This window comes from Apteryx mantelli, chromosome 2 (genome assembly GCF_036417845.1).
Source record: "Apteryx mantelli isolate bAptMan1 chromosome 2, bAptMan1.hap1, whole genome shotgun sequence".
NCBI classification, from domain to species: domain Eukaryota; kingdom Metazoa; phylum Chordata; class Aves; order Apterygiformes; family Apterygidae; genus Apteryx; species Apteryx mantelli.
Genome location: NC_089979.1, coordinates 50,326,686 through 50,350,954, shown reverse-complemented (window position 1 = coordinate 50,350,954; position 24,269 = coordinate 50,326,686). Strand labels below are relative to the sequence as shown.

Below are 24,269 nucleotides of genomic sequence, written 5' to 3'. Positions count from 1 at the left end.
ATAACATATCTACACCAGGTTGGGTTCAACACATTTTTGCCTCCTCAACTCATTTATCTAATTCAGTCATCTTGATTATAGCCTCATGGACCTTCATTTTCAGGAAGAATTTCGTAACAAACAACCTACGCATCATGCTGATTACTGAACAGTTAATTCTAATTAAGTTGGCTACGGCAAGAGAATTTTGATAAAGTCCTAGAATGTAAATACAGTTTGGTTATCCTGGCCCAACTTCTATATAATAAAAACCCACAGCAGAATTTCCAGATGAGACATCAGAGTGATAGAAATCTAATTTAAAGAAACAAATGAGAAAATTAAAATCACAAATAATTTATTCTTCTGTTAGAATTGATGGGAGTACAGTTTTAAATAGCAATGAAGTACACAGTGGTGGAAAATTGGCACAGAACCTACAAGCATTTCATTCATAATAATGCTCCTCATACCATATCTCTTCAAACCTTGATGTGTATTTTCTATCAACCAACTTTAAGTAAAAGAAAATTGTTTTCCCTTTAAAAATGATGAACAAATTGAAAATCTTGTTTTCCATGTATAAGGTCATACACATACAATGAACACCATTTTTTTTTTCCTATTCAGACATGATTGCGAACTGAAAAAAATATGATTTTACTCCTGGGCTAATTTTAAGTTATGTCCTTTATAAAAGTTGCCAGGAATTCTTGTATACATATATTCCTGCACAACAGAATATCCATTAATTTATCTGATATACAGTTGCAGGACAGTCTCAAAACCAATTTTTGTTTACTATGCTACTGATCAAGGTGCTGCATCTATCTCACATGCAACACTATAAGCATTAATGCAGTTCAAAACAAAATTTGGCATTTACCTTACCAACAGGTTTTATATTTGATGTTCTAAGACATCCCTTGGTCTCATGTTAACCAGGAAGAAAAATGGAGTCACACACAAAATGCCCCCTTTCTAAAGATATTAACTCCCAGTTAGGAAAGTTTAGATAGGTTTTACAAAGTCTTCTAGGCTATTTTGATACATACAAATTATTCAACTAAAGGTTAAAATACACTTACACAATACAGTCCTGTTCTCCATATTCTTTTCTGAGTTCTTTGCATATTCAAGCCAAATAAAATTAACACCTGTCATTTTCTGTGTTATTGCAATTATTAGGAGGGATTACAGCTTGCTTGATGTGAAGCTGTGACAAAATGCAGAGATAAGAGATACAACCCAAACATTTATCCTGTTACCCCCAAAATGTTGCAGGAAATTGTCAAACTATGTTAGAAACAATTTTTACAAAAATGCTTCACTCAGAAAAATTGGAAAGCTTAAAAAATTAATCTTTGCACAAGACTATATTATACTGTCCTTAATTATGTTCCCATTTAGATAACTGGGATTCTTATTCTTTGTACATGAACCTATCAGTGATGTTTGACGCTCTTCGTCTTTTTTCACTGTTATCTTTATCGTACACCATTTCAAGGACGTACACAATCAAGCACTTATCATGCCCCTACCCATTTTGACAGTAGATTTCTTATCCTGCCCAGCGAGTAGTGTACTGTTTGCATATTCACCACATGAAAAACATAATATACAAAATATTGCTGTTGTAAAAAGTGTGCATTTCCCCTTTCCCCCTACAAAAAAAATCTGTGGAAAAAATATTAAATTCCCATAACCTTCATAAACATACAAAGCTGTTCGCACCCTTCTGTCTGTAACAGTCTATTTGATATACAGTTCTCAGCTCACTGCAAATTGTTATGTCACATATTTTCTGTCCAATATTGCCATCTAGAGTAGAGATGTGAAATCAGTTTCTGAGAATCTACAGTCTTTTGTAATTAACCCATAAAGACTGCATACCATAAAACAGCCATTTATCCACAAGATTCTTCCAAAAGCTAGATGGATTGGGAAGTTCTCATCTCAGGAAGATGTCCACAGTGCTGAGGAAACAATATGGCTGCTAATAGATACTGTCTACCGGAATGTGAGTACTTTTTCACTGTTGATAATTTCCATACTGACCCTAAGAAAGAAATTCAAAATATGGAATTAGACCAACAGGTAGCTTTCCTGTATTGAAAGTTGAAATCAGAAGACCAATCAAAAAAATTGTGATGTTAAATGGTGTAGACATATGACAGTAAGTGGTAAATTGATTTAAGTAGTACAAAGTTTCATCTCACTAAATCCTTCGTGTTTTAATGTATAAGTAAGACTGATGATATGGATTTAAAACCAGGAAATTAACAGAATCCTATGTCTTTAAATACAGCACACTGCTGTGAAATTTGCAGAACACCATCAAAAATAAAAGATGGGAATTACTTCCCACCTAAACATCCAACTATATTTTAAAAAGACAAGGTCATCTAAATTCAAAGAGGTTTAGAAAACTAAACTGCTTTCAGACATACCTAAAATATTCATATATCAAGCATCACAGAACAGACTGATACAAGTAACTCAAAAACCAAGGCACATTATAGTGAACATAAATAAGTAACCAACTTATCCTACAGGAATCAATTATTCTACAGATCTGATCCACAGAATTATTCCCCTTGTTGATATCTGCTACCTCCTTTGACAGAGAAGTCCAATGTGATGTACTGAAGAGGAGGGCAGAGGTGAAAGCCTCAACGCTACAGGCTTACCATGATCTTTTACCACAGGGTTCAGAGCTCACAGAAAAAGTTAGTGTGCCATAAAGCAAACATTCTTCAAAGTGTCATTTCACACAAATTCATTTTTTCCTGTCAACATTCCACATAAATAGCATCACAATAAGGCAATACTTTAAATGGCATTTTTACGTTGCAATGACACTTTTTTCCATTGTAATATGCTGATCAATCGGGAAGAAGAGTTTCAGAACAGCTGCCAGATGAGTATTTAAGCAGTGCAATTCCTACAGGAATGGCTTGTATGAAAGAGTGGGAAGGCCTTCTATAATTGAATTTCCCAATGGAACTTAGATTGCACAAACTGGAGGACTAGAATGTGCCTACACAAAGGGTTATCCATTTCTACCACGAAGGAATCTGAAACTCAGCAAACTGAGTTTCCTTCACCCTACGTTTGCCACAAGCAAGGCATTTTCCTATAGCTTATTCTTTGCATGAGAGAGATATTAGTTCGGTGCCTGAGCATTTTATTTTTTAAATAATTAGGAGAAATAATTGCACCTCTAAACTACCACACTAAAAGAGTCTGTCTGTTCCTTCTTCCTTGTCTTTTCTAAATTCTGTAGAAAGGAAATTTTGAAATGCTGATAATTGTAGGTATTCTCACTTCTAAGGGTAAGTTCTTGTTAAAAATTCCACTAACCCTTTACTGACCTATCACAATTTTTTTTTGAACACTAGAACCTCAATTGGACCATAGTATATATTCAGTTATATCGATTTTCTTTATGCCAAGTAATAGTGTCTATTCCAATGATGTTCCTGAGCTATTTACACTGCTAAGATTAGACTTTTATAGTTTAGTAACTTCTACATTAATAAAACCTCTGCTTCGCGCTTTAATGAGAAGACAGTTTTACAGGAGTCCTCAAGTACAACTCCAGCCTAGTGGGCACTTTTTTTTTTTTTTTTTTAAATCTTATCTCAGTAGTGATAGGAAAGCAGCAGTTGATTTTCAGGTCACTTCTTTCCCATGTTCAGCGTTCCTTTATACTGCTCAGAGGAAACCTGTGCAAAAGCGGGCTTCATATCTCCCAACAGAGTAGAAGGACTTTAGTTGTTCACTTGAGGTACTTCTGTAGCTGGAGAGGAGGATTACTGGATTTGTGTTTGTGAAAAATTAATTCAACCATTTTTAATGCACAACAGTAATGAAAAATGATCCTACATGGGATTTAGGAGTCTCAAATTTCACAACACTCTTTCACCTTTAGATTATGAAACAGATCACCTTAATTTTTAAGGTTCAAAAACATGGTCTGTAGGCCCTCACTTTGCCAAACTGCATTAAACTTTGAAAACTCAGAAAAGAATGACTAATCACACCTCCAGATAAATATTTCTGAATAACCCACAGGGAAATAAAAGCACAAGAGTTGCATATACATAGCAGAGAGACCATGTTCTCAAATTCATTAGTTTAAATGCCTGCAACAAACTAAAATTATCAAATAAGCGTATAAGAATCACAACACTGTTTAAATGAAGGCATACCTGGTCATATCCATAAGGCCTCTGCTGTGGTGGCTGTGGTGGCCCAGGCTGTGTGGGTCTGTATCCCCCATACTGCTGGCCCTGTCCTTGTGGATAATTGGGATACTGAGGTCCTGGGCCACTCTGGGAAGGGCCTGAAAACCATTAAAATGGAAACAACAGAAGAAAGAAAAATTGGTTAAAGGAGTTAGAAAGAAGCAGTGGTAAAACCACTGAATTTTACAATTGAGCAGGGCTCAGAAATAGCACTACTGTGCAATAAGGTCATCTCCTACCTAAAAATGTATCAGGGATCAGTGGTCCGCCTCTTACACTGGAATGCACCTTAGCTGACAGGGCCTGTACTCCAACCATAGATCACTTACCTTTTTTTTATTACCAATGCACGTAGTTCCACACACTAGGTCACAGGACAGGAAGAACAAGGCAAGAAGTTACAAACAGGGATCATGATCACTTTGTAGGGTTTAGGGAGGCCCACTCTCCTCCTGCCATATGCAGAACTTTTAATTCCAGGAGCAGCTAAATGATCAGGTGCATTTAGCATTTGGACTTTTGAAGAGACTAGCAGTGCTGCTCTGCCTAAGAATCAGTTCTCACACTACAGCAGGCAATCATAAATGGGATGATAGGCAAGCAAGTTACATGCATAAAATGTGAGATGTGACAACCAGTAAATGCTATTGTGGAATGAAAAAAGGCACCCTCTACTTGCTACTCCTCTGGTCATCTTAACTTTGCAGGAAAAGGGTAGAAAAGAACTTTGGCTCCAGCCTTTTTTGGCTGTAAAAGGAAGCAGTTCTTTTGTCTATACAAACTCTTTCTGTCACCACTCACAGGGACTCTTCTTTCCAGCCAGTTTACCACTGGAAGCTGCATGTTACTACTATAAGGCAGTGCAGACATGTTCCAAACAAAATGAACTTCATCCCCTCCCACCTTAGGAAGAAGAGGTACTGTGTGTTTCAGTGATACTCCAAGAGGACTGTTTGCAGCAGATGCCTTGTAAGTTACTTTTTTCAGCACCACCCCTTAAATTGGTAGAGTCAGGAATACCTGCAGCTGTCTAGGAAGTGCCTTCTGTGCAAACCTATTTTTTCAGAAGAAATGGATATGTTTCAGCAATAATGTGATTCGGTGCTAGAGAGTGCTAGTTTTAGCTACAGGCACTGAACATTAAGATGACATCAGCTGGTAACTCTTTTGATAATTCTGGATCTATGAGAAAGTCAAAAAGATGACCTGGAGGAAGAAAGCTCCATAGGCTATTACCTTCCTTCTCAGGCCTCAAATCCCCTTGAACTATACAGTTTCAGCCTTCTGCAGTGGGACAAAACTTAGAAAACTGATAATAATGACTGAGATGCTGATTTTTCAAATTAGTAATCAATTAAATATTAAATCAAGCAAGGATACTACATCCTAAAAAGTGCTGCGTTCATCTGAAACTTGGTTTCATTTATTCACGGTAATTCTTCATAGTAGAACTGTAAATGTTCAGTAACAGATTTTGTAAAATAAAAATGAAATCTATTTATTTGGGGCTTTAATATCTATTTTTGCTTTAAAAAAAATCAGAAATTGAGAAACAAGCCACCTAGCTGTACAAATTTTGGTGGTTAAGTACCTCCAGTGGATTTCTTGACCCCTTTCCTCTAGCATTTCTCAACCAGAGTAAATCAGATTTATTTGTTTACAACATTTAGAACACTGGGCTAGACGGACCTTCACTCTGTTCTTGTGTTAAGCTTAGCAGAATACAAGTACATGAACATTACTTTAGAACTATCAATTCATCCATAACCTCGAAAAGTTTGTCAAATCTCAGTGGATCCTTTTAAAACTTAACTCTATCTCAACATAACTAGATTTGATGTGAAATTGGCATTTATCTAGATGGCAAACAAACAAGGTCTGCACTTCCTTGCATACCCACAAACCTGAATTCTTACCATTTAAATTTGCAACAAAGCTAAATGTTAAAATGTATGTAATTAGATTTAAGAGATTCCTTTTTGAAGGTTGCTGCTTCTAAGATAAATATGTACAGCCTTACAATATGCAAGCAAGGAAAACTTAAAAGAGCCGTGTTTTCAGTATGACCTTCTGTCCTAATTTTTTAAGGAGTAATTCACAAAAATCACATACTAGTACTATAAGCTTCCTGTTAGGGAGAATGTCCTTGAATCCAAGGATTACATCATCTCATGTGTGACAAAGGATTTCTATTGTGTCGCGTGTGACACAACAGCTTAGGAAGTTTTCACTACCAGTGCAAATACTTTCTAAGACAAACTCTTTCCAAAGCTGCATTGGTAATGCTTCTATTAATTTCTTTATTGATCAGTGCAAGAATTTTTAAATGATTCATAGAGGTTGGATGAAATTTTACAATAGTTTTTAAGAGATGCAGTTCTAAAATGCAAATCCAGAGACAAAGGGGTGAGAACAGCTTTCTTCCATCTTTGTGCCCTCCTGACTCTATGTTCACCTACAGAGAATGGAAAAGAGCAGAGCCTTTCAGGGTCTTTCTAAATTACAGATACCTGCACCAATATTGTCTGGAAACCCCTCAGTTTGCCATGCTATCAACCTTTCTTAGTTTGCCACCAGATCCACTTCCCAATGGATGCTGGCTTCTGCACTTTCTTGTTCTGGCCCAGTGAGATTGAGGGCATAGTGCTCTTTTGCATAAAACTGGATTTTCAACCTAGTAGAACTGGGCTGGAATAACATATAAGGATCTCACTCAGTCTTTTCTATGATTACTGTCTGTGTCTTCAGGTTCTTACCATAACCCTGCTGTTGTCCTGGATAGCCTTGTTGGCCTGGATATTGCTGCTGTTGTGGTGGATACCCCTGCTGCTGTGGTGGTCCTTGATACGCATCTTGCTGCTGACCATATTGTGAGTTTCCTGTAATATGATTGCAAGAAAGAAAAAAAAACAATTAAAGATATTTACTTTATTAATTTTTTCCTTCTAAGATGCACAGCCAACAACACAAGAACAAAATGAAAATGCAATACTGATTTCAAAAACTGAACGAAACAAAAAACTCAAACCAAACAGAAGGAATTCGGCCAAACTGCAGTTAAAGCCAATTTTGCAAAGTTGAACTGCAGCATTTTCAGCATCTCTGCCAAACGAGCATTACATTTACTGGAACATCACAGTCATAAGATCATGACTATGCTAAATAAAATAAAAAAGACAAAATTAAGGACAGCTACAAGAGCACAGACTAGCTACACAAGATCAGCAAGCTGTTTCCTAACAGCACTATAATTATACAAAATATATACACACACAAAAAGAAGATATACAACTGAACCAACAAATTTATGTTTAAATAAAAATTTCTATTGAGGGGAAAAAAAAATCTCTATAGTGTTTTAGTCATTTTACTGTTGTTAGAAATGGCAAATTATGGTTATACATTTTAGGTGTTTGCAAGAAATTATTCTGAATGCTTCAAGTTCCCTGCAATTTTCAAGACAGCCAGCAACTAGTATTCTACAAGAGCTTTGCATGGGTATAAGTTGTGTTGTGCAAGAATTTTTGTTCCCGTTGCAGGTGGGGGAGGAAAGGGAATGTATGTGCGTATGTGTGAAGGTATATAGATACCTCCTTCGTAGTAATGTTGTGAGGAATCCTCATAAGGCCTATCGTAGCCTTGTTCAGGATACGACGGTTGCTGATAACCGTAATCATTATGACCTACATCAATTCGACAAGAGACAGGAAGAAACGTTAATGGCCTCTGAGTGAAAACCCTAAAAATATTTAATTTTTCAGAAAAATGAAAAAAATTTCAACTGGAAATACATGAAAAAGAATTTTCAATTGTATTAGCCAAAGATTTATTAATATGATTTCCTTTCATACGGAATTAACATGTGACAGGAAAAAAAAGGCTTAATGCAGTAGTTTTAGCAACATCACAGCAAGGGATGGTCTTAACCTTCTGATAATCCTTGTTGGGGGAAAAAAAAAAGTACTTTATCTTTCACTCAAAAAGAAAAAAGAAAGCATTTAGGCCTTTCACATGTAAATAACCTGAATTAAATTAGAATGAACAAAGAAAGCAATTTTCATACTTTGTCTAACACCTGTTCTGCTGATCTCCAATTCAAAAGCATATGCTAAAGCAGTGCGAAATATAACAAATAAAGCTCAATGAAGTTATGAACCACAGTCTATATTAAATTTTGCTCTGAAGCAAGAGGAAAAAAAAACATTCTCAAGGTTGACCTTTCCCTACAAACAGAATTCCTAGAAGTCTTAAGAAAACTTCTCCTGTATTGCATTCCAGTCATGAGGAGAATCATTACAAAAGAACCTTCCTTTCCAGAGACTACAGACATCTCCGACTAAGAAACCAATACATGAAGTAAGCACCCTACCTGTTGGTTGTTTTAAGACCAATACATTTGCAGATGACCAAAACATATCATATTGCTAACTCGGTCATGAAAACAAGCTGAAATTTTGCTAAAATCTGGGATAAAATTACACTGAGTAGCTAAAATAAGAAGAAAATAGATCTAAAAGGTCCTTGTAATTAGTTCTGCAACTGTACCATACCTCATTGACTGAATCTAATACAAATACATAACCATTAACATAAGTTTCATAATATATTCTTTTTACGTTCTGTATAACAGTAATAATGAGGCAGTTATAAAGAATAAATCTTTAGAAGGAATAAGTCTTAGTGAATTCATCTGTGCTGCTACAGAGCTGTCAATGATAATGTCCAATTTCCCTTACTACAGTAAATTACCTGTAACCATTTAAAGGTCATGTGTATAATATAAAAGTCCCAAAATGAAAGCTCAATAATTATGATTGAATGCAACTTGTAAAATACCTTTGCATGTATGTATCCAAAAATAACATGCGTAAGCTTATATGCAATACCTTTACACAAGATCCTGTGTCTTAAAAATTTGATTTAATATCAACTAAAATTAAAATAACTAACTTGTGTCCTTTCATTTGCAACGAGGAGTTCCTTTGGCAAGTATACAGCTTTGTTTTGCATATATTTTTTAAAACATTAATATCTACCACTTTCCTTGAACTTCATAAGATGCCATTAAGTTGCAGACAGGGTTATCACAGTAGCCAAGAGCCAATATCTTTATTCTCCCAGTCTGTGCTCAGCCTGAAAACAGGTAACTGCAACTCTCCTAACTTATAACACAATCCGATAGCCTTCAGGACTCTAAATTCGAAGAGGTAAAAGAACAGATTTGTGCGATTCAAAGTTAAGGTCTTGTTGTGAAAGCACCGGCGTACTTTTAAAGAGGATTCACAATTATAAGCTCCTTAGGGCAGGGACCATTTTATGCCTTTGTAAAACATTAATTAAGCTAAAGGCCCATAACATAGCAGCAATAAAACATTTTTGTGACTTATATTAAAACTAAAAGCTAAGATAAAAAAAAAAAACAGAAAAAACACGTCTTTTAAGCAAGTTTTTCCATTCCAATAAAATCTTTCATAAAAGGATATCACCCCCTCTCTTATTTATTATAGTTACGACTGTTTTAATTCAGCTCAATTATACTAGATATAATAAGGAACCCTTCATACTTTTAGACAAACCAATTACAGAATCTTCATTTTGAAATACTGGTACTGATGTTATGGTAACAAATGGAAGTATTACAAATTACATACTTTAAGTTGTAAAATTAACTAATCATAATTACTTAAGCTGTAGTAACAATACTGAATTGGGAAGTTTTTGTAAATGCGAGGTATGATACTCAATTACTATTCTTGCCCCATTCCCTAATTTTGGGCAATGTAACGTCTACATTAATATTGGGCAGGTATAGAAAATGGGAAAGTTAACATTTATGAGAGATTACCATCAGGGTAATATTGCTGGTTCATGCCTTCTGGAGGACCTTGTCCACCATGACTGTATTGGTCCCCATAATAGTCTTCCTGGCCTGAGTACTGCTGTGGTGGGCCTGAAAAACCACAACCAGTCAATATGTAAATAACTTGTTTTCTCTGTTATAAAGCTTGCTAATTTCTGATTTTAGTTGAGAAATATTTCTCAAATGTATTCCCCACCCATATTGTTGCATTTCAGACAACATATGTAATCTGGTTTACTTAAAATACACACCCACACACACACCCACACACACCCACACACAGAGTTCTTTGGCTGCACTAGATCTGAGCACATATATACCATACTTCATTTCTGAGTTCACTTTATGAACATGTACGTAAAAGCACTAAGGCATTAAAAATAAGATTACTCCCCTTCTAAAAGGACTGCAAAGAAAAAAAAAAGATGCAAGATTGTGGAACATTTTCCCTTTTTTTTTTTTAATTGAGCAAATTCAGAACCAAACAGGTACTCTGCTCCTTTTCTATACCTATAAGTATTTTTAACATTGAAACAGAATTCTGCATCAGCATATCTGAGATGCATTCTTTGAGATACTTTTTGTCAGAAAGAACTCAAAACAGAAGAAATATTTGTCGTCAAGTTTCATGGTGATACCAGTAATCTGCTGCTGCAAGATCCACCCTTAAGAGGGTAACAAAAAAAAGTCCACAAAGTCTAAAATTGTGACACACAATAATTTGATCCAAATTTGATGTCAGCAAGAAACTGATTTAAAATAGTTTTAAAGGTGGTTATTCAAAATTGATATAAAAACACTGAAGTAAATTCTTACCTTGCTGTGGTGGCCTATATGGAGGAATCTGTCTCTGACCCATCATGTGATTTCCTTGGTTAACTTGGCCCATCATTCCTATAGGCGGCTGCTGTCCCTGGTAATGCTGGCCACCTGCTTGTGGCATATTGTATTGCTGGGAAGGAGGCTGCTGGTGCATCATTGGACCTGTAAAAGGAAAAACATAGTGAATATGTCTTCTGTAACACATGACCTGTGATTAAATCTTTCAAAAACTCTAATATGGAAACTCAAACTTAAAAATGTGAACCAAAAAAGGCCCTACACTTCTAGTGCTCTCACAAGTATTGGTTGCTTCTGGACCTCTGCAAATGCAGGTAACCAACTCAGTGACCAAGCTGCAGAATAGAACTCAGACTGAGCAGTAGGACTGCTTTCAAGATGTTTTTTCTTTAAACTACAGGCACATTAGTTTACTCATACACAAAGGTAATTGAAACATTTTTTCCATTCTTTTAAAGTTCCTACAAAGGAAGTGTAGATGAAAACCTGATAGTTTGAAACTTTCTGATAGATTGAACTTTCTGATGGATTGAAAATTGACAGATTGAAACTTTCAATATGTCAAGTCATAGAAACATTACTTAACATTGTGAATTCCTTGGGGCATGGTTTTGATACACATCCAGTTGTTCTAGTCCATTAATGGGCAACTTAGCTGTTATCACAAAATATGAAATTTTACTTGGCCTATAAAGACAAACCACTTGTACCACTGGGTCAGGCAATCACACAACAGGTATTATGCAGAAGGGCTCCCAGAAATACAGGCCCTGCCCTCCACAGAACAGGCCCAAGCAGCCTATAACAAAATCTTCTTTCATACCAAGCTGCAAAAAGTTACTGTGAGCCACATGAAGAGACCAGGAGAGACCAAGTATTGTCAATGTTTTATTAACCGAGAAAATCTGGTTAAGGCTGAAGTTGAAGAAATGTAAACTTCAGTATTGAAAACAGACAGTAACAGAACTGCTATCGACACCATACAGCAATGAAAATTATGATTAAGCTATGTGAATATATCTGATTGCAGATCAGGTTGATACAGCTTTTAACAAAGAATAGCTTCCTCACTTCCTCTGTAGCAACACTTCAGAAGAGAGTTATTCCAGTATTACAAAAATGAGAACCAAACAGCTGTGATAAGGAGCTACACTTTTTAAACAATACTTTTTTACGATGTTTATTCAAGCTAATTGATGCTTATTTTATACTTTATAATGCTGAAACTCTAAGTTTCTTGCTAAGAAGCTAAGCTGTAATCAATCTTGCGAAAAAACAAAAACAAAGTGAATCAAAGTACCAAACTAGCACAGCTTCTCCTTATCCCCATACCAGGAAATAAAGGAAGGTGTAATTTATTTCTTCTACTGAAAGCTACTTTTTGCTATTGCTTTTAATTTTTGTTTAAATAACTGAGTGTTGGAGCATAAGAAGAAAGTACTATGCAGAAAACCCAGTACTGTAGTGGAAAATCAGCTGGATACAGTCAATACTGAGAATGGATTTATACAGGGAAAGGAATACACAGCCACTTAGATCTTGTCTATATGGGGTTACTGAAGAAATTTAAGCCAAATTAATTAACGGTATGATTTCAAAGTCTGTTAGTTAAATCCCATTAAACCCCTGTGTGGAATCTCTCAGTGAGAAGTAAAGCGGCCTTAGTTCCGTTAAGCTTAATTTTCCTCTGAAGATACATATTGGCTACTCTAAAGATGATCTAGTCATGCTTCTGTTCTTCAGCACGACAATTTCTGTGTTCTGATTTTAAAGTAATAAAATGGTTTAAACTGAGATACTGTAATTATTTTTCACTTAACTACAATATATTTCATTTTTTGATCTTCTGAGCAAGTAGGTAATTCAGATCATTCCATTTCACTGTGTTTTTGTTTGGAAGTACTGAGAAAGATTAATCAGCTTTGAAAAAAACCAAAAACTTGTTGCCGTAATGTTCCTAGATCTCAAGAAAGCTTGTTAATTAACAATATTAATATTAGTCACAATACAATGTGATAAAATGTGTTGGGTCCCCATGGTGCAATGTAGAGGTTTTCTGTTTGCTTTTTAAATTAGAACTTCATTAACGCTTTGTAGAGTCACAATGAGAATTCACTACCCTGTATCACTGTGTATTGTGTTAATAACAGAGTGCCTGGCTTATTTCCAGTTTGTTCACATCTCTCTCTTATCAGAAAGATACCTAAAAGAAGAATCATGGTCTCTAACATCTCACAGAACAGAATCATTTTACGCAGAAGTTTTGAGGGGTGAGGGAACTTTAAAATTTTCTTTTGAAAAACTAAGCCTACAATAAAGTTACATTTATTCACCATATTACTACCTAATATGACATAAAACTGTAACCAAGAAAATCCCTCACAAAACTGTAGTCAAAAACTATTTCTAGTTCATTATCTAAGAGTTTCTAATATTTATAGCATGTATTTTTTGAGACCACGTAAAACACAGATTTTGAAACTTCAATCAAATCACAGCACACGATATTCTAAGGAAGTCATGATCTCTTCCAGACTTGGACATAAGACATCACATGGAAAAGTTCACAGAAAGAGCACTGCAAGAGAATGCTCACTGCTTTCAAAAACTCTCTTTAGAAACAATCAGTTTTTGGTGATCTTCTAGAACTATTTATTCCAGAGGGGAAAAAATACCTGATTTGTATTGAGCCCATAATAAGCCCAAGAAAATATTATGTAGTGCTATTACTGTAAATATGCAGGTACAGAAATGAATTACGGTCTTTCCAAGAAACTTCAGTAATTTTGGCAGATATGCATTCTTAAGTATTTCTGTATATGAAGGAGGGGACCTTCACATGTATATATATTTTGAACATTCTTGGGATAAAAGAAAGGCTGAAGAAAAAGATTTAAGCATTAGCATCGTAGGTCCTGTGAGAAGTGCAGGTACTTTTGGTAGGCATTAAATGGGCATTCAAAAAATGCACTGTGTAAACACAAATCAGTCTTGTAGAGCAAGTGAACGTGTAAGAAAGCCAGTCAATAGGTGAGAACTGAACTACTGTTCATTGTTCAATTTCCTTTAAAAATAATCTGCATTTGTTCCACTATCAAGAATGCACAAAATTCTCCACAGCTACTCAGTTCAGAGAGTCTTCTACAGCTACTAAATAAAATGTTCTTCCTCCAGCTAGTGTCTCATACACAGGACTAGTATAGGGAAGAAAAAGGTGTGTGGATATAAGTAAAAATGGACTGGTACTGGAGTATCTCATAAATCCAGTGATCTGTGGTAATCCTCTGTCAAGAAATTTCTTAAGGAAACTGACAACCTATTCTCCAAATATTTAAGAAGAATGGGGAGAAACAGAAATGCAAACTATAAGTGGGCCCCAGAGCAAACTGACAAATTTGAGACCAGACATGCGTTGAGGGTGAATGAGCTGCAGAAAATCGTAGCTGTTTAAAACAGCTCCTTAATCTTGTCTCTTCTACTGAAACTCAGATACTGATGACAAGTGCTATAAGAGGACAAGAATAACTGCTGACATGGTCAAAACTTCCGAAAAGCAGGGAAATGAGGAACCATACTCACAAGTGAACTGGTGGTACTGCTGTTTTGGTTGAAGAGCTAAGGGAGCAGGCTGGGTCTAACCGAAAAGCAATAGTACAAACTGTTGTTTTTTCAGTCTTCCATAATATGGTGGCTTTGTTGCTAAAAAAGAATCTATTATTTAGGCATTTCATATTGTGCACACATACTGGTAAAGCAGTCAGATATCCACATCTAGATTACCAGCAAAATGCTGCACCAGATACTCTAAATCTCACTTTTGTGTACACTGTTACACAATCACAAAATGCATGCCTAGAAATTTGGTGGCCCTCAGCAAAATTTTTCTTTTGTTCCTCAGGGTTACAAAAAGATCATAGGAAATACTTGTTTTCAGACATAACTGATGATGACAATTCCTGCAAGACTTAGCTTAGGAACTCTACCATAGGGTAAATTTAACCTTCAATTTTCTCAGGATTTGTGACAAAAGCTAGAAATTCCACTAGAGTCCAGATACCCTAGTCAAATGGACCAAAATCTTAATGGCTTTTTTAACATTAAGGGTCAGTTTAAACAATTTCTCAAAAGACTTAAAACTTTCAAGATACAAAGTCTTCTGCTACTCCTAATGTACGATTTAGACTGTAAATTAAAAGTAGTAGAAACTTCTCCACATTTTTACTCCACAAAGTCTTCATCTCAAAATGAATTTGAAGTTACTATGCCTAACCATTTCAGATGTTATTTAAAATGCAAACACAAAAATGTGTCAGGCAAAAAAAAAAAACAACCCACAATGGTTACCAACATTGCCTTTCACGTTTTACACTACAGAAGAAAGATGTATTTTTCAATCAAGAACAATTACCATGACACCTGTTTCTATCTTTGTTTTCTCAAGACAGGAGAACTGCAGTGCGTTCTACAGCTAGACATTCTGCAAAGCCAGCTGTAGCACGACGGCACTTCAGAATCTGAAGACAATTTTATTTTTTTTTTCATAGGTTTGATGTCCAAAATATTGGGGTTTAACTCTATTGAGACTGCTAGGCTTCATCCATGACACCATGGCTACTGTAAGCAGGTGAGATATTCAAATTAACAGCCTCTCTTTATATGGGAATGAACAGATAGCAAGACATTCACAAGGGTCATCAACCTTGAAAATTATTTTATCCCAAACTGTCACAGCCTGAATATGTTTATATTTTGGACAACACAGGGTGTTCCTATCTTTCTATTCCTTTATGTGGACAACAAAAGGAGATAAGGAATTCCTCTCCTGCCTAGTCTCAGCCGTCTCTGTGATCTCTTTGTATTCGCTTTTGGTTAAAAGGGCTCTGAAATTTAATGGATCTTTTTAAAGTTTATATAAATGAAATGGTCATTAAAATCTCACCATCACATTCCAGAATTACTCTTTTGCAAACGACCAAGTCAACATGACATCCTCATGTACAGTTGAGCTGTTAAAAATAAACTAACTCGTCCCATCCCCCTGAGCCTTTCCCAGAAGCAATGTCTAATGCCCATTAAACAAGGACAGGGGAGTCTGGCAACTTACTTCAAACACTTCTGGCAAGGGAAGGGACTCTAGCAAAATGACCTGAAAAATGTGATTTCTGAGATGGTCATGCTATTATTTATTTGGTCCCTACTTTCAAAGCATGTGAATTCCACAGTTCATATTCTATGAATGTGAACGATCTGTTCAATAGGTAAGAAGGAGTTTTCATGCAAGTTTCCTGTTCCATAAAATTCTGCTTACACTTCTTCTCTGAAAAAGCCAAAAATTAGCAAGAGTTAAAATATTTCATTCAGCATAATGTAAGCAGCTTCCCATACATAGAAGAAAACCACCCATAAAAAAAGGAGTTTCCATCATATTCAGTCAGCTACTGCTGATTCCTATCTTTTCCACAAAAGGAGCAAATATTCTTTGTGGATTTCCCACAGTGCTAAGGTAGCTTTTTAACTAAGAGTCACCTGTAAAATATTCTATTTTAAACAATCTGCTTCTTAAGTCCAGCACAACTGAAATTCTTATTTTAACTGGACTGACTACATAAAAACAATACTGTGAAAATTTTGCTTCTCATTTAAGACATTCCTTTGGCTAGCATTTTATAAACTAGTGCAAATCAGCAATGAGTATAGACTAGAGAAAGTAAATTTAACAATGGATTCCGTTACTATGTGTTATATTTTTTAATTATAACTTCCTTTTTTTCCTAACACCAACTGCCTCAAAATGTATATACAGAGAGATGCTTGACAGAAACCGCACAGAAAAAGTTATGCCAAAAACACTCCAAAGTTAGATCAAACCTTTCTGTGTGTTATGGCATATTCTTCTATTATATGATGGCACGCTTTTTCTCTTCAAGTCCCGGCTTCATTCAGTACACAGTAGATACTCATTGAAAAGCTATTCAGTATTTTGTTTCATTCTAATTGTTCAGTGTGAGATGCCATGACTATTCAAACACTGCTATGAAGACAGAATTATTAATTTCCTCATGGGTTTTCTTATGGCACTCATAACTAGAATGTCCAAATCTTCATAATGAATATACTTTCACAACACTCCTGTGAAATCAGATGGTATTATAATCTCACTATCAGATTCATTCCTCTACAGATGGGGAACCCATGCAGGGAAAGATTAAGGTCAAAAACATCTACTAATTTTTAACAGCCCATTTGAGATGCTAAGACCTTATCTTTCAGAATATTCAGCATTATATTGAGCTAGTGTTGTAACTGATAGGAACAGTAGGATCTCACATTCTCAGTGTGGATTACTCCATATGAGGCAAAGAAGCAAACTTTGTTAAGGGCTCACAAATATTTCCTGACAGCAGTATTGAGGTTCAAAAATTTTGGTTTCATTTCAGTTTCTGAAAAGCAGCATACCCTACTGATTAAAAAAAAACTTCAAGCCACAATCTGTTTATTCCCTTTTTGTTTGATTGTATCCAAGCATACTTCCTATCTGCTCATTCTCATTTCTTCACTTAGATGAGGAGCCTGCAGTGTTTGGGTTTGGCTGGTCCATCTATCCAGACAGACTGAATCTTGGCTACCTCTCTGAATCTCTTTCATGGTCTCATAGACTTGTCTGCCATTCTTTCCCCTGCTGTCTTAGAATCAAAGGAGAAAAAATATACAAAATATTTCCCCTAATTTGTCACCAAACCTCACAACGAGTGCATTAACCAGGAGTGGAAAATGGAGGAAATGTATTACATAGACGGGGTTGGAATGTTCTCAGGTCAAAGAACTAATGTACGGGCATACCTTGGAGATATTACGTGTTCGGTTCCAGACCACCGCCATAAAGCGAATATCGCAATAAAACAAGTCACACAAATTTTTTTTGTTTCCCAGTGCATATAAAAGTTATGTTTACACTATACTGTAGTCTATTAAGTGTGCAATAGCATTATGTCTAAAAAAAACAATGTACAAAATGTGACACAGAGACATGAAGTGAGCACACACTGTTGGAAAAATGGTGCCGATAGACTTGCTTGACACAGGGTTGCCACAAACCTTCAATATGAAAAAAAAGCAATATCTGCGAAGCGCAATAAAATGAGGTACACCTGTACCAATACCTAACAAATGCACATCTTCTGTCTTAAAGATACCCATGGGTACTTAAAATTTGACCAAGTTGGGACAGTATTTTCATTGAAACGGCAAATATAATTTTGCTGGCAGAACAGACAAATTTCGAAGCCTTGCTATAAGGCAAGGGGCACCTGCACTCCTACATTTATATATGAAGTGCTCTATTTAGTAATGTTTTTGTGCAACATTTAAAATATTTTAAAGAATGTAATTTTTCACCCCATTTTCAGAAATGGCCCTATACATCTGTGAAAATTCCACAAAAATCTCAGCTTGAAGCAGACATTTGACATGGAAAAATCTCAGCCTAGAGGCTCAAAATTTGGTAAAATTAGAAGGACTCATAATGTGAAAGCTTACTGTGACCTTAAGTCAATGCTTAAGCTCAAGTCAATGCTACCAACTCCAATGATACAACTGTTATAAAAAGAGATTTTGTTCTCTAGTCTAAAATTTGGTTAGATACTGCTTTATCCTTTATTCCCCAAAGATACTACAATACTATTATTTGTCCAGAACAGAAACCTTCTAAGTGTCCTTCTGCCTAATTTCTAATGAGCAATTTCCAAATCTGAAAAGAGTATTGAAAATAAAGCAGGGGAATATTACCAGAAAGTGTAAAGAACTATTTTGAGATGGGAGAATCACGAGTCCCAGGTTGTAAGCCAAAATCATACAAAGTAAGTTGTTTTCTGTAGAGCAATTAAGTGGATGGCTTCCTCATACAAACTACTGCATATTCACTGCTAACTTTCTGCAACTAGGAAACTTTAACTGAGCATGCACAGGACTTTTCTAAAGTGTCTTACAAATTTTATAAAATTACTTCATGATGTATTGCCCAGAATACATAGATACTGATTCAGAGAGACAGACAAAAATATTCCCAGTTGTGATGGCTTTCTCTGCTATGTGCCCATTTTTACTTTCCTTTACTGTCAGATTTCAAGAACAATGCCATTAACAATGTGGATGATGTAAGACTCAGAATTCCTGCTTTCACCACCGGTAAGAAAACTGCAGAAACACCTGGTTTGTCTTGACTTATTTTGGATCTCATATTAACTTAACCTTTAATCTGTTATAAACCTCTAACTGATCCAATAAAGTATACCTCACGAACAACTGACATCTATATAACAAAATGGAGCTTTGGCCTCCAGTGAGAGTATACTGTGATAATAAGAACCCATGCCACTGGAATATTATTTTTATAATGACCACAAAAGGAGTCTTAAAAAGCGTAAAATGTTTTCTCTTACAGCCTCAGAAAGGAAGAAAAACCTCAACTCAAGTCATATCCTTCAACTAATCTGTCTTTAATAAGAGTTCATACAGACTGAACAAAAATGCTTACTGTAACCATGGCACAAGCATTTTAAAAAAAATTCTACAGCATCTCTTCTAGTGGGTGGAATGTTTGGATCCAGATCTGTAGTAACAGACTTAACAAGCAAGCCGAAAATACTGCTTGCTGGCTTATAAAGCACATTTATAAGACTATGCAGTATAGACACAATTTAATAATTTGGTCTGTTGTGACTCTAATGCAATATTTTAATACTGCAATGTCCTTGCACTTCAACAAGGACCATACTGTCAACAGGATACATCATCTGTTTATGCTATGCAAATATCCTAGATAGAAAATTAGTTTTGAATTTTACTATATGCACAAGGATATCTTCTAAAAACAGTAGGGAGTAGCAGATTTGTTCCTGGAACTGAATTTTATTTCTTAAGATTAAAAGACATTCCAAGCTAAAACAGCATGCCGCAAAGAACTAAGATTAATTAGGCATAAAAATCTGAGGGCTACCTGGCTTTAATTTTTCGATTTACCCAACAGACTGAAGAGTAGAGAGATGTATTTTATCAACTTGCACAATAGTAATACTTAGAAATGTAAAATCTGAGAAAGATAAACAGCAGTTCAAATTTATGACCCATGAAAACAGATCCAATCCCAGATTTTCATGCAACACCTGAAAACAGTTCAATGTCTGCAAACAAAAAAAGAGTCACTGACACATAGGAGAAAGGAGATGTTGAGTTTTACAAACATGGGACAAATATATTTAAGAGGAAAAAACTAATCTGCAGGAAAAGACCTTTTAAAAAACATGTCTGTATGTGAGACCTGTTTCATTTTTAGAGAAGCTAACAAGTGCGTCACTTACCTTGGTTTGGTTGCATGTTCATGTTTGGTCTGGGACCATAGCTGCCCATTGGCTGTCCCTGGCTCATAGTCATCTGATTCTGCACTGGCATACTCTGTGAGGATGGCACTGAATGATTATAACCACCCATTGACCCATGACTACTTGAAGGCATGTTCATGGAACTGTTTGTCATATTGAGTTGGTTAGGTCCAGGTCCTTGCATAGGCATATGGTTAGGTCCTTCAGAAAAAAAAAGGGGGGGGGGGAGAGAAGAGTTTTACATTAGGTACCATATATAGTCACACTGAATCACAAAACTAAATGATGTCATTAAATACATTTACTTTAAAACAGAACTAAAGCACAAAGTATTTGCTAGTAATTTCCTGACCTGGTTAACTCCTAAAATACAGTTAACAACTGTTAAAGTTCAGTTCTACTCTGAAATAAATTCTCTGGTAGAGCAGCTGAAGCTGTTAAAACGAAACTGTAAATTATTATAAAAGCCATCTTATACTCATATCATATGCAAAGCTAGTCTTTTTAATACTTACTTAACACACCCTGAATTTCAACTTGAACTGCACTTGAACTGAGTATAGCAGGCTCAGTCTGTTAAAAAAAACAGCTAGAACATTTTTGTGTATTCAACCAAATCATACTAGACACTTTTTTGAATTAAAGGTTAATGTTTTTTTAAAAGGTCAGGCAGTATTAACATTGATATGGTACAAATACATAGAGAACAGACATGGCTAAAGGCATATTTAATGTTGTTTGACCATCAAATCTATAGCCAACATTTTGTAAGTGTGTTTACTGATTACTGGGGTGAGAGGGGATGACTGGAAGGACAGCCACCAAATATCAGCTCACCTCTCACCCTTACAAAGACACAAAAAAAGAGCAACTTGGTCATATACCCATGTGGCCAATTACACCTGTTCACCCTTTACTTCTCCTCTTCCTGGCAACACAGGTTGGAGTTGGATTGTTCTCTGAATTACATCTACTCTCAATGGATATTTTAAAAAGCACAAACATTACAGCTTGCCAGCATGCCGTCTGACCAGTTTAGCCATTACTTTAGCCAGGAGAAGTGAGCAGTGATTAGGAGTAAAGTTAGTAAGATTGGATATAGATATGACAAGAAAAAAAAGAAGCTAGTGAAATGCAAGGATTATGCATATGACAAGCACCATATGAAGAATCTATGAAGATATGAACAACTAGAGTATGTGACAGAGAGAGTAGGTCAACTGTAAACCAGGCAAGTGTTGATATACAGAATTTGTAGAGAAGACACCATCATTGCCAAATATGCCACATATTTTTCTAGTTACATAAGCTGCAAAAAGCTATGAAATAGAGAAAACTTAGAAGAGGAACCTAAAAGAAGCTATTCCAGTAGAGTTGTAGGAGGATACAGTGATTTGGTTACATATCTCCACATGCAAAAAAAGTTATCTGCCTTCAGATGAAAACACCTGCTGAGTATTGTCTTGGCCAAAGAAATAACTGCACTAATCTAGGACAGAATGAAGGCAAAAGTAAGGATTTAGACTATGAGACTTGTACTCAAGGTCACAGAGGCAATACCAACTGATGTGCAAACAAAAAGATGCAGAAGGAAAAGATAATGATGGTCAAGGATCACAGCTAATAAAGGCCAACATAAAGAAACAGAGAACATGTTTAAGGAAGCTCCTCTGGCCCTTTTCGGGACAGCTTGCTGAAATGAACATATAAGCTTATTCTACCAAGAAAAGTGAAAAGAATAATGAAGATATCATATGTGCAGTTCACTGTTGCTGCAAAACAAAAAGTAAAATTAAGTTAAGCAGAGATTGCTGAATTGTGCAAAGGCAGATCCATCACAAATACAGAAAAAAGATCTCAGTAAATACGATTATGATCATGACAGGGAACTATAGATGCCTATACTGCCACCTCTCCAAATGAAGAGTGCCTAACTCTGTAACAGCGCGAACAAGGTGGCTTAACTGGGAAATAAATGAGACCATCCCTAACAATGAGATCATCAATGTGTTAAGGGAAAGCTAAGATGGAGAAAAGCTCCAGATTGGGGCGCCAAGAAATTATTACAGGACTGTGAGAAGACTACTTGCTCAATACCTTTCCTAAGAAAGTAAAAGAGGACACAGGATTAGTGCTAGAAAGTCAGCACCTGGGAGTGTTTATTTACTTTTTGTTTAAAGGAAGAAATTGTCAATAACAGATTTTAGAGAGCCTTACAGAAGTGAAGAAATTATTGATATCCAGTAGTAATAAAAGAAACAAAATGGGGAAGACAACCCCACCCCCCAAAAAAAAACAATGCAAAAGAGAAGAGGAAATGTTATACGTGCATGTTCTGGGATCAAAACCAAGAAGTTTGTTAGCAAGAATATGGGAGACAAGGACAGGAAAAGCTGAGACTATTGTATGAAGAAAACCTTCCAAATGAAAAACAGTAAGAGAAAGTTTGACACATGATGTAATGTTTTTATTACAAAATTTGCCAAAATACTTCATCAGGTTCTCCTGCACATAAGAACAAAACAATTACACTTTTTTTTAATATGAATGAAGTAGGAAGAATAAAATATGAATGAAATATGAAGAGCATATCTGTCTTTAAATTAACTACTTTATGCATTATACTAATTAGATTCTGTGTTATATAAAAGTTAGTGGAACAAATATCTTTTTTTGACTGTAAACAGCAAAACATTTGCCTCTTAACCACTTATGGACAACGTCTGACTTTGAGACTAAGTCATAAGTCTGCTCAAATGCATTTGGCACTACATTCATAGAAGGAAAAGAAGAATTCCAGAAAACTTGTTGGTAACATATAAGCACCTATTATTCAGGAAGGACAGTTACCAGTGCCAAGACCTTTACAGAACCCTACGACCTAGTCTTACCTTTCAACTTTCTATATGGACATCTATATTATAAAACAGGCTCAAGAAATCAGGCAGATAATAACCTGCTACCAGTACAGCCGAGTTCATCATCTTCCACACCAAGACCACCCATACTTTGAATTACACAAACTCAATGAATGTAACCCTTCAAATAAGTCTTTTTTCAGATTAAAGCCATAATCTGCCACAGGTATAGATAAGATTCAACTCCACTAGAGGCTGAAAAAGGTCCGTCATGACTGCCTTCCCTGATAAGAGGATACAGATACTTGTCTGTCAAGGGATGCAATTAAGGGCCTCAGCAGTACTTCAAGCCCTTTATTAACTAGAACACAAGTGTGAGAAAAAGAGAAAAATCATCCTTTGCCCTTTAGGTAAGGGGACAGGTCTATGGCAGAACTTTAAATCAACTCAGACACTGACTGTGACTAGACAGCTATTTTAATCCTCCCATCACCCCTTCCACCGCCAGTCAGGCCTGTGGAATACCCTACTTGGAGGAGGCCTTCCAGAATTCCTTAGCTGGTATTTTTAAAAACCTGGATTTTGTTTCTTCCAGGCAGGTCAACTCTTGGTTGTCTTCACAGAATTCTCTTTGTTTACGTATTAATGACTTAGCTCTATTTGAACAGATCATCTCTTCAGATATTTAAAGTTTTGTATCTAGCTTCCATTAAAAAGCAACTAAATAATTTTATGGTAAGTGTCCTATGAACAGAAAGCAAATGCATACACAGAATAAATGATTACAAGTATAAGCCTATGAAATACAGAAAGGTGCAAGTACAGCCAAACTAGCAGGCACTTTAAAAAATTATTTTAGCTATTCCCTTAATAAGACAATTCTGTTTACCCTTCTCCAGAGTGTAACTATGAAATGATTATAGCATGCCTTCCCAATATTAGAGATACCCTCATCTTAAGCTGTTTATCTTCACATCCTCAGAGACAACCTTAAACAGAGAATGAAAGGAACAGACATTCAAAAAAGGGAATATGTTGGAAGAAAGGCTAAATTAAAGTGTAGATGGAAACTGTATTTAAATATCTGTCTAGGTGAATACCCAAA

At 35.8% G+C, this 24,269-nt stretch overlaps 1 protein-coding gene across 4 annotated transcripts in view; it reads right to left on the bottom strand.

Annotated features, from left to right (window-relative positions):
* Positions 1 to 320: 320 nt before the first annotated feature.
* Positions 321 to 24,269, bottom strand: part of SS18 (SS18 subunit of BAF chromatin remodeling complex) — a 43,852-nt gene continuing 19,903 nt past the window's right edge. For 2 of the 4 annotated variants that reach the window (XM_067290611.1, XM_013943233.2), the window contains exons 5-11: positions 20,286 to 20,507; positions 10,906 to 11,073; positions 10,075 to 10,179; positions 7,820 to 7,912; positions 6,986 to 7,108; positions 4,194 to 4,327; positions 321 to 2,038 (exon numbers count right to left, since the gene is read on the bottom strand). In XM_067290611.1, coding sequence (XP_067146712.1) covers positions 2,012 to 2,038; positions 4,194 to 4,327; positions 6,986 to 7,108; positions 7,820 to 7,912; positions 10,075 to 10,179; positions 10,906 to 11,073; positions 20,286 to 20,507 — 872 coding nt within the window. In that variant the 3' untranslated portion in view covers positions 321 to 2,011. The remainder of the gene's footprint in view (positions 2,039 to 4,193; positions 4,328 to 6,985; positions 7,109 to 7,819; positions 7,913 to 10,074; positions 10,180 to 10,905; positions 11,074 to 20,285; positions 20,508 to 24,269) is intronic. The other 2 variants (XM_067290612.1, XM_067290613.1) reach the window with 2 other exon arrangements.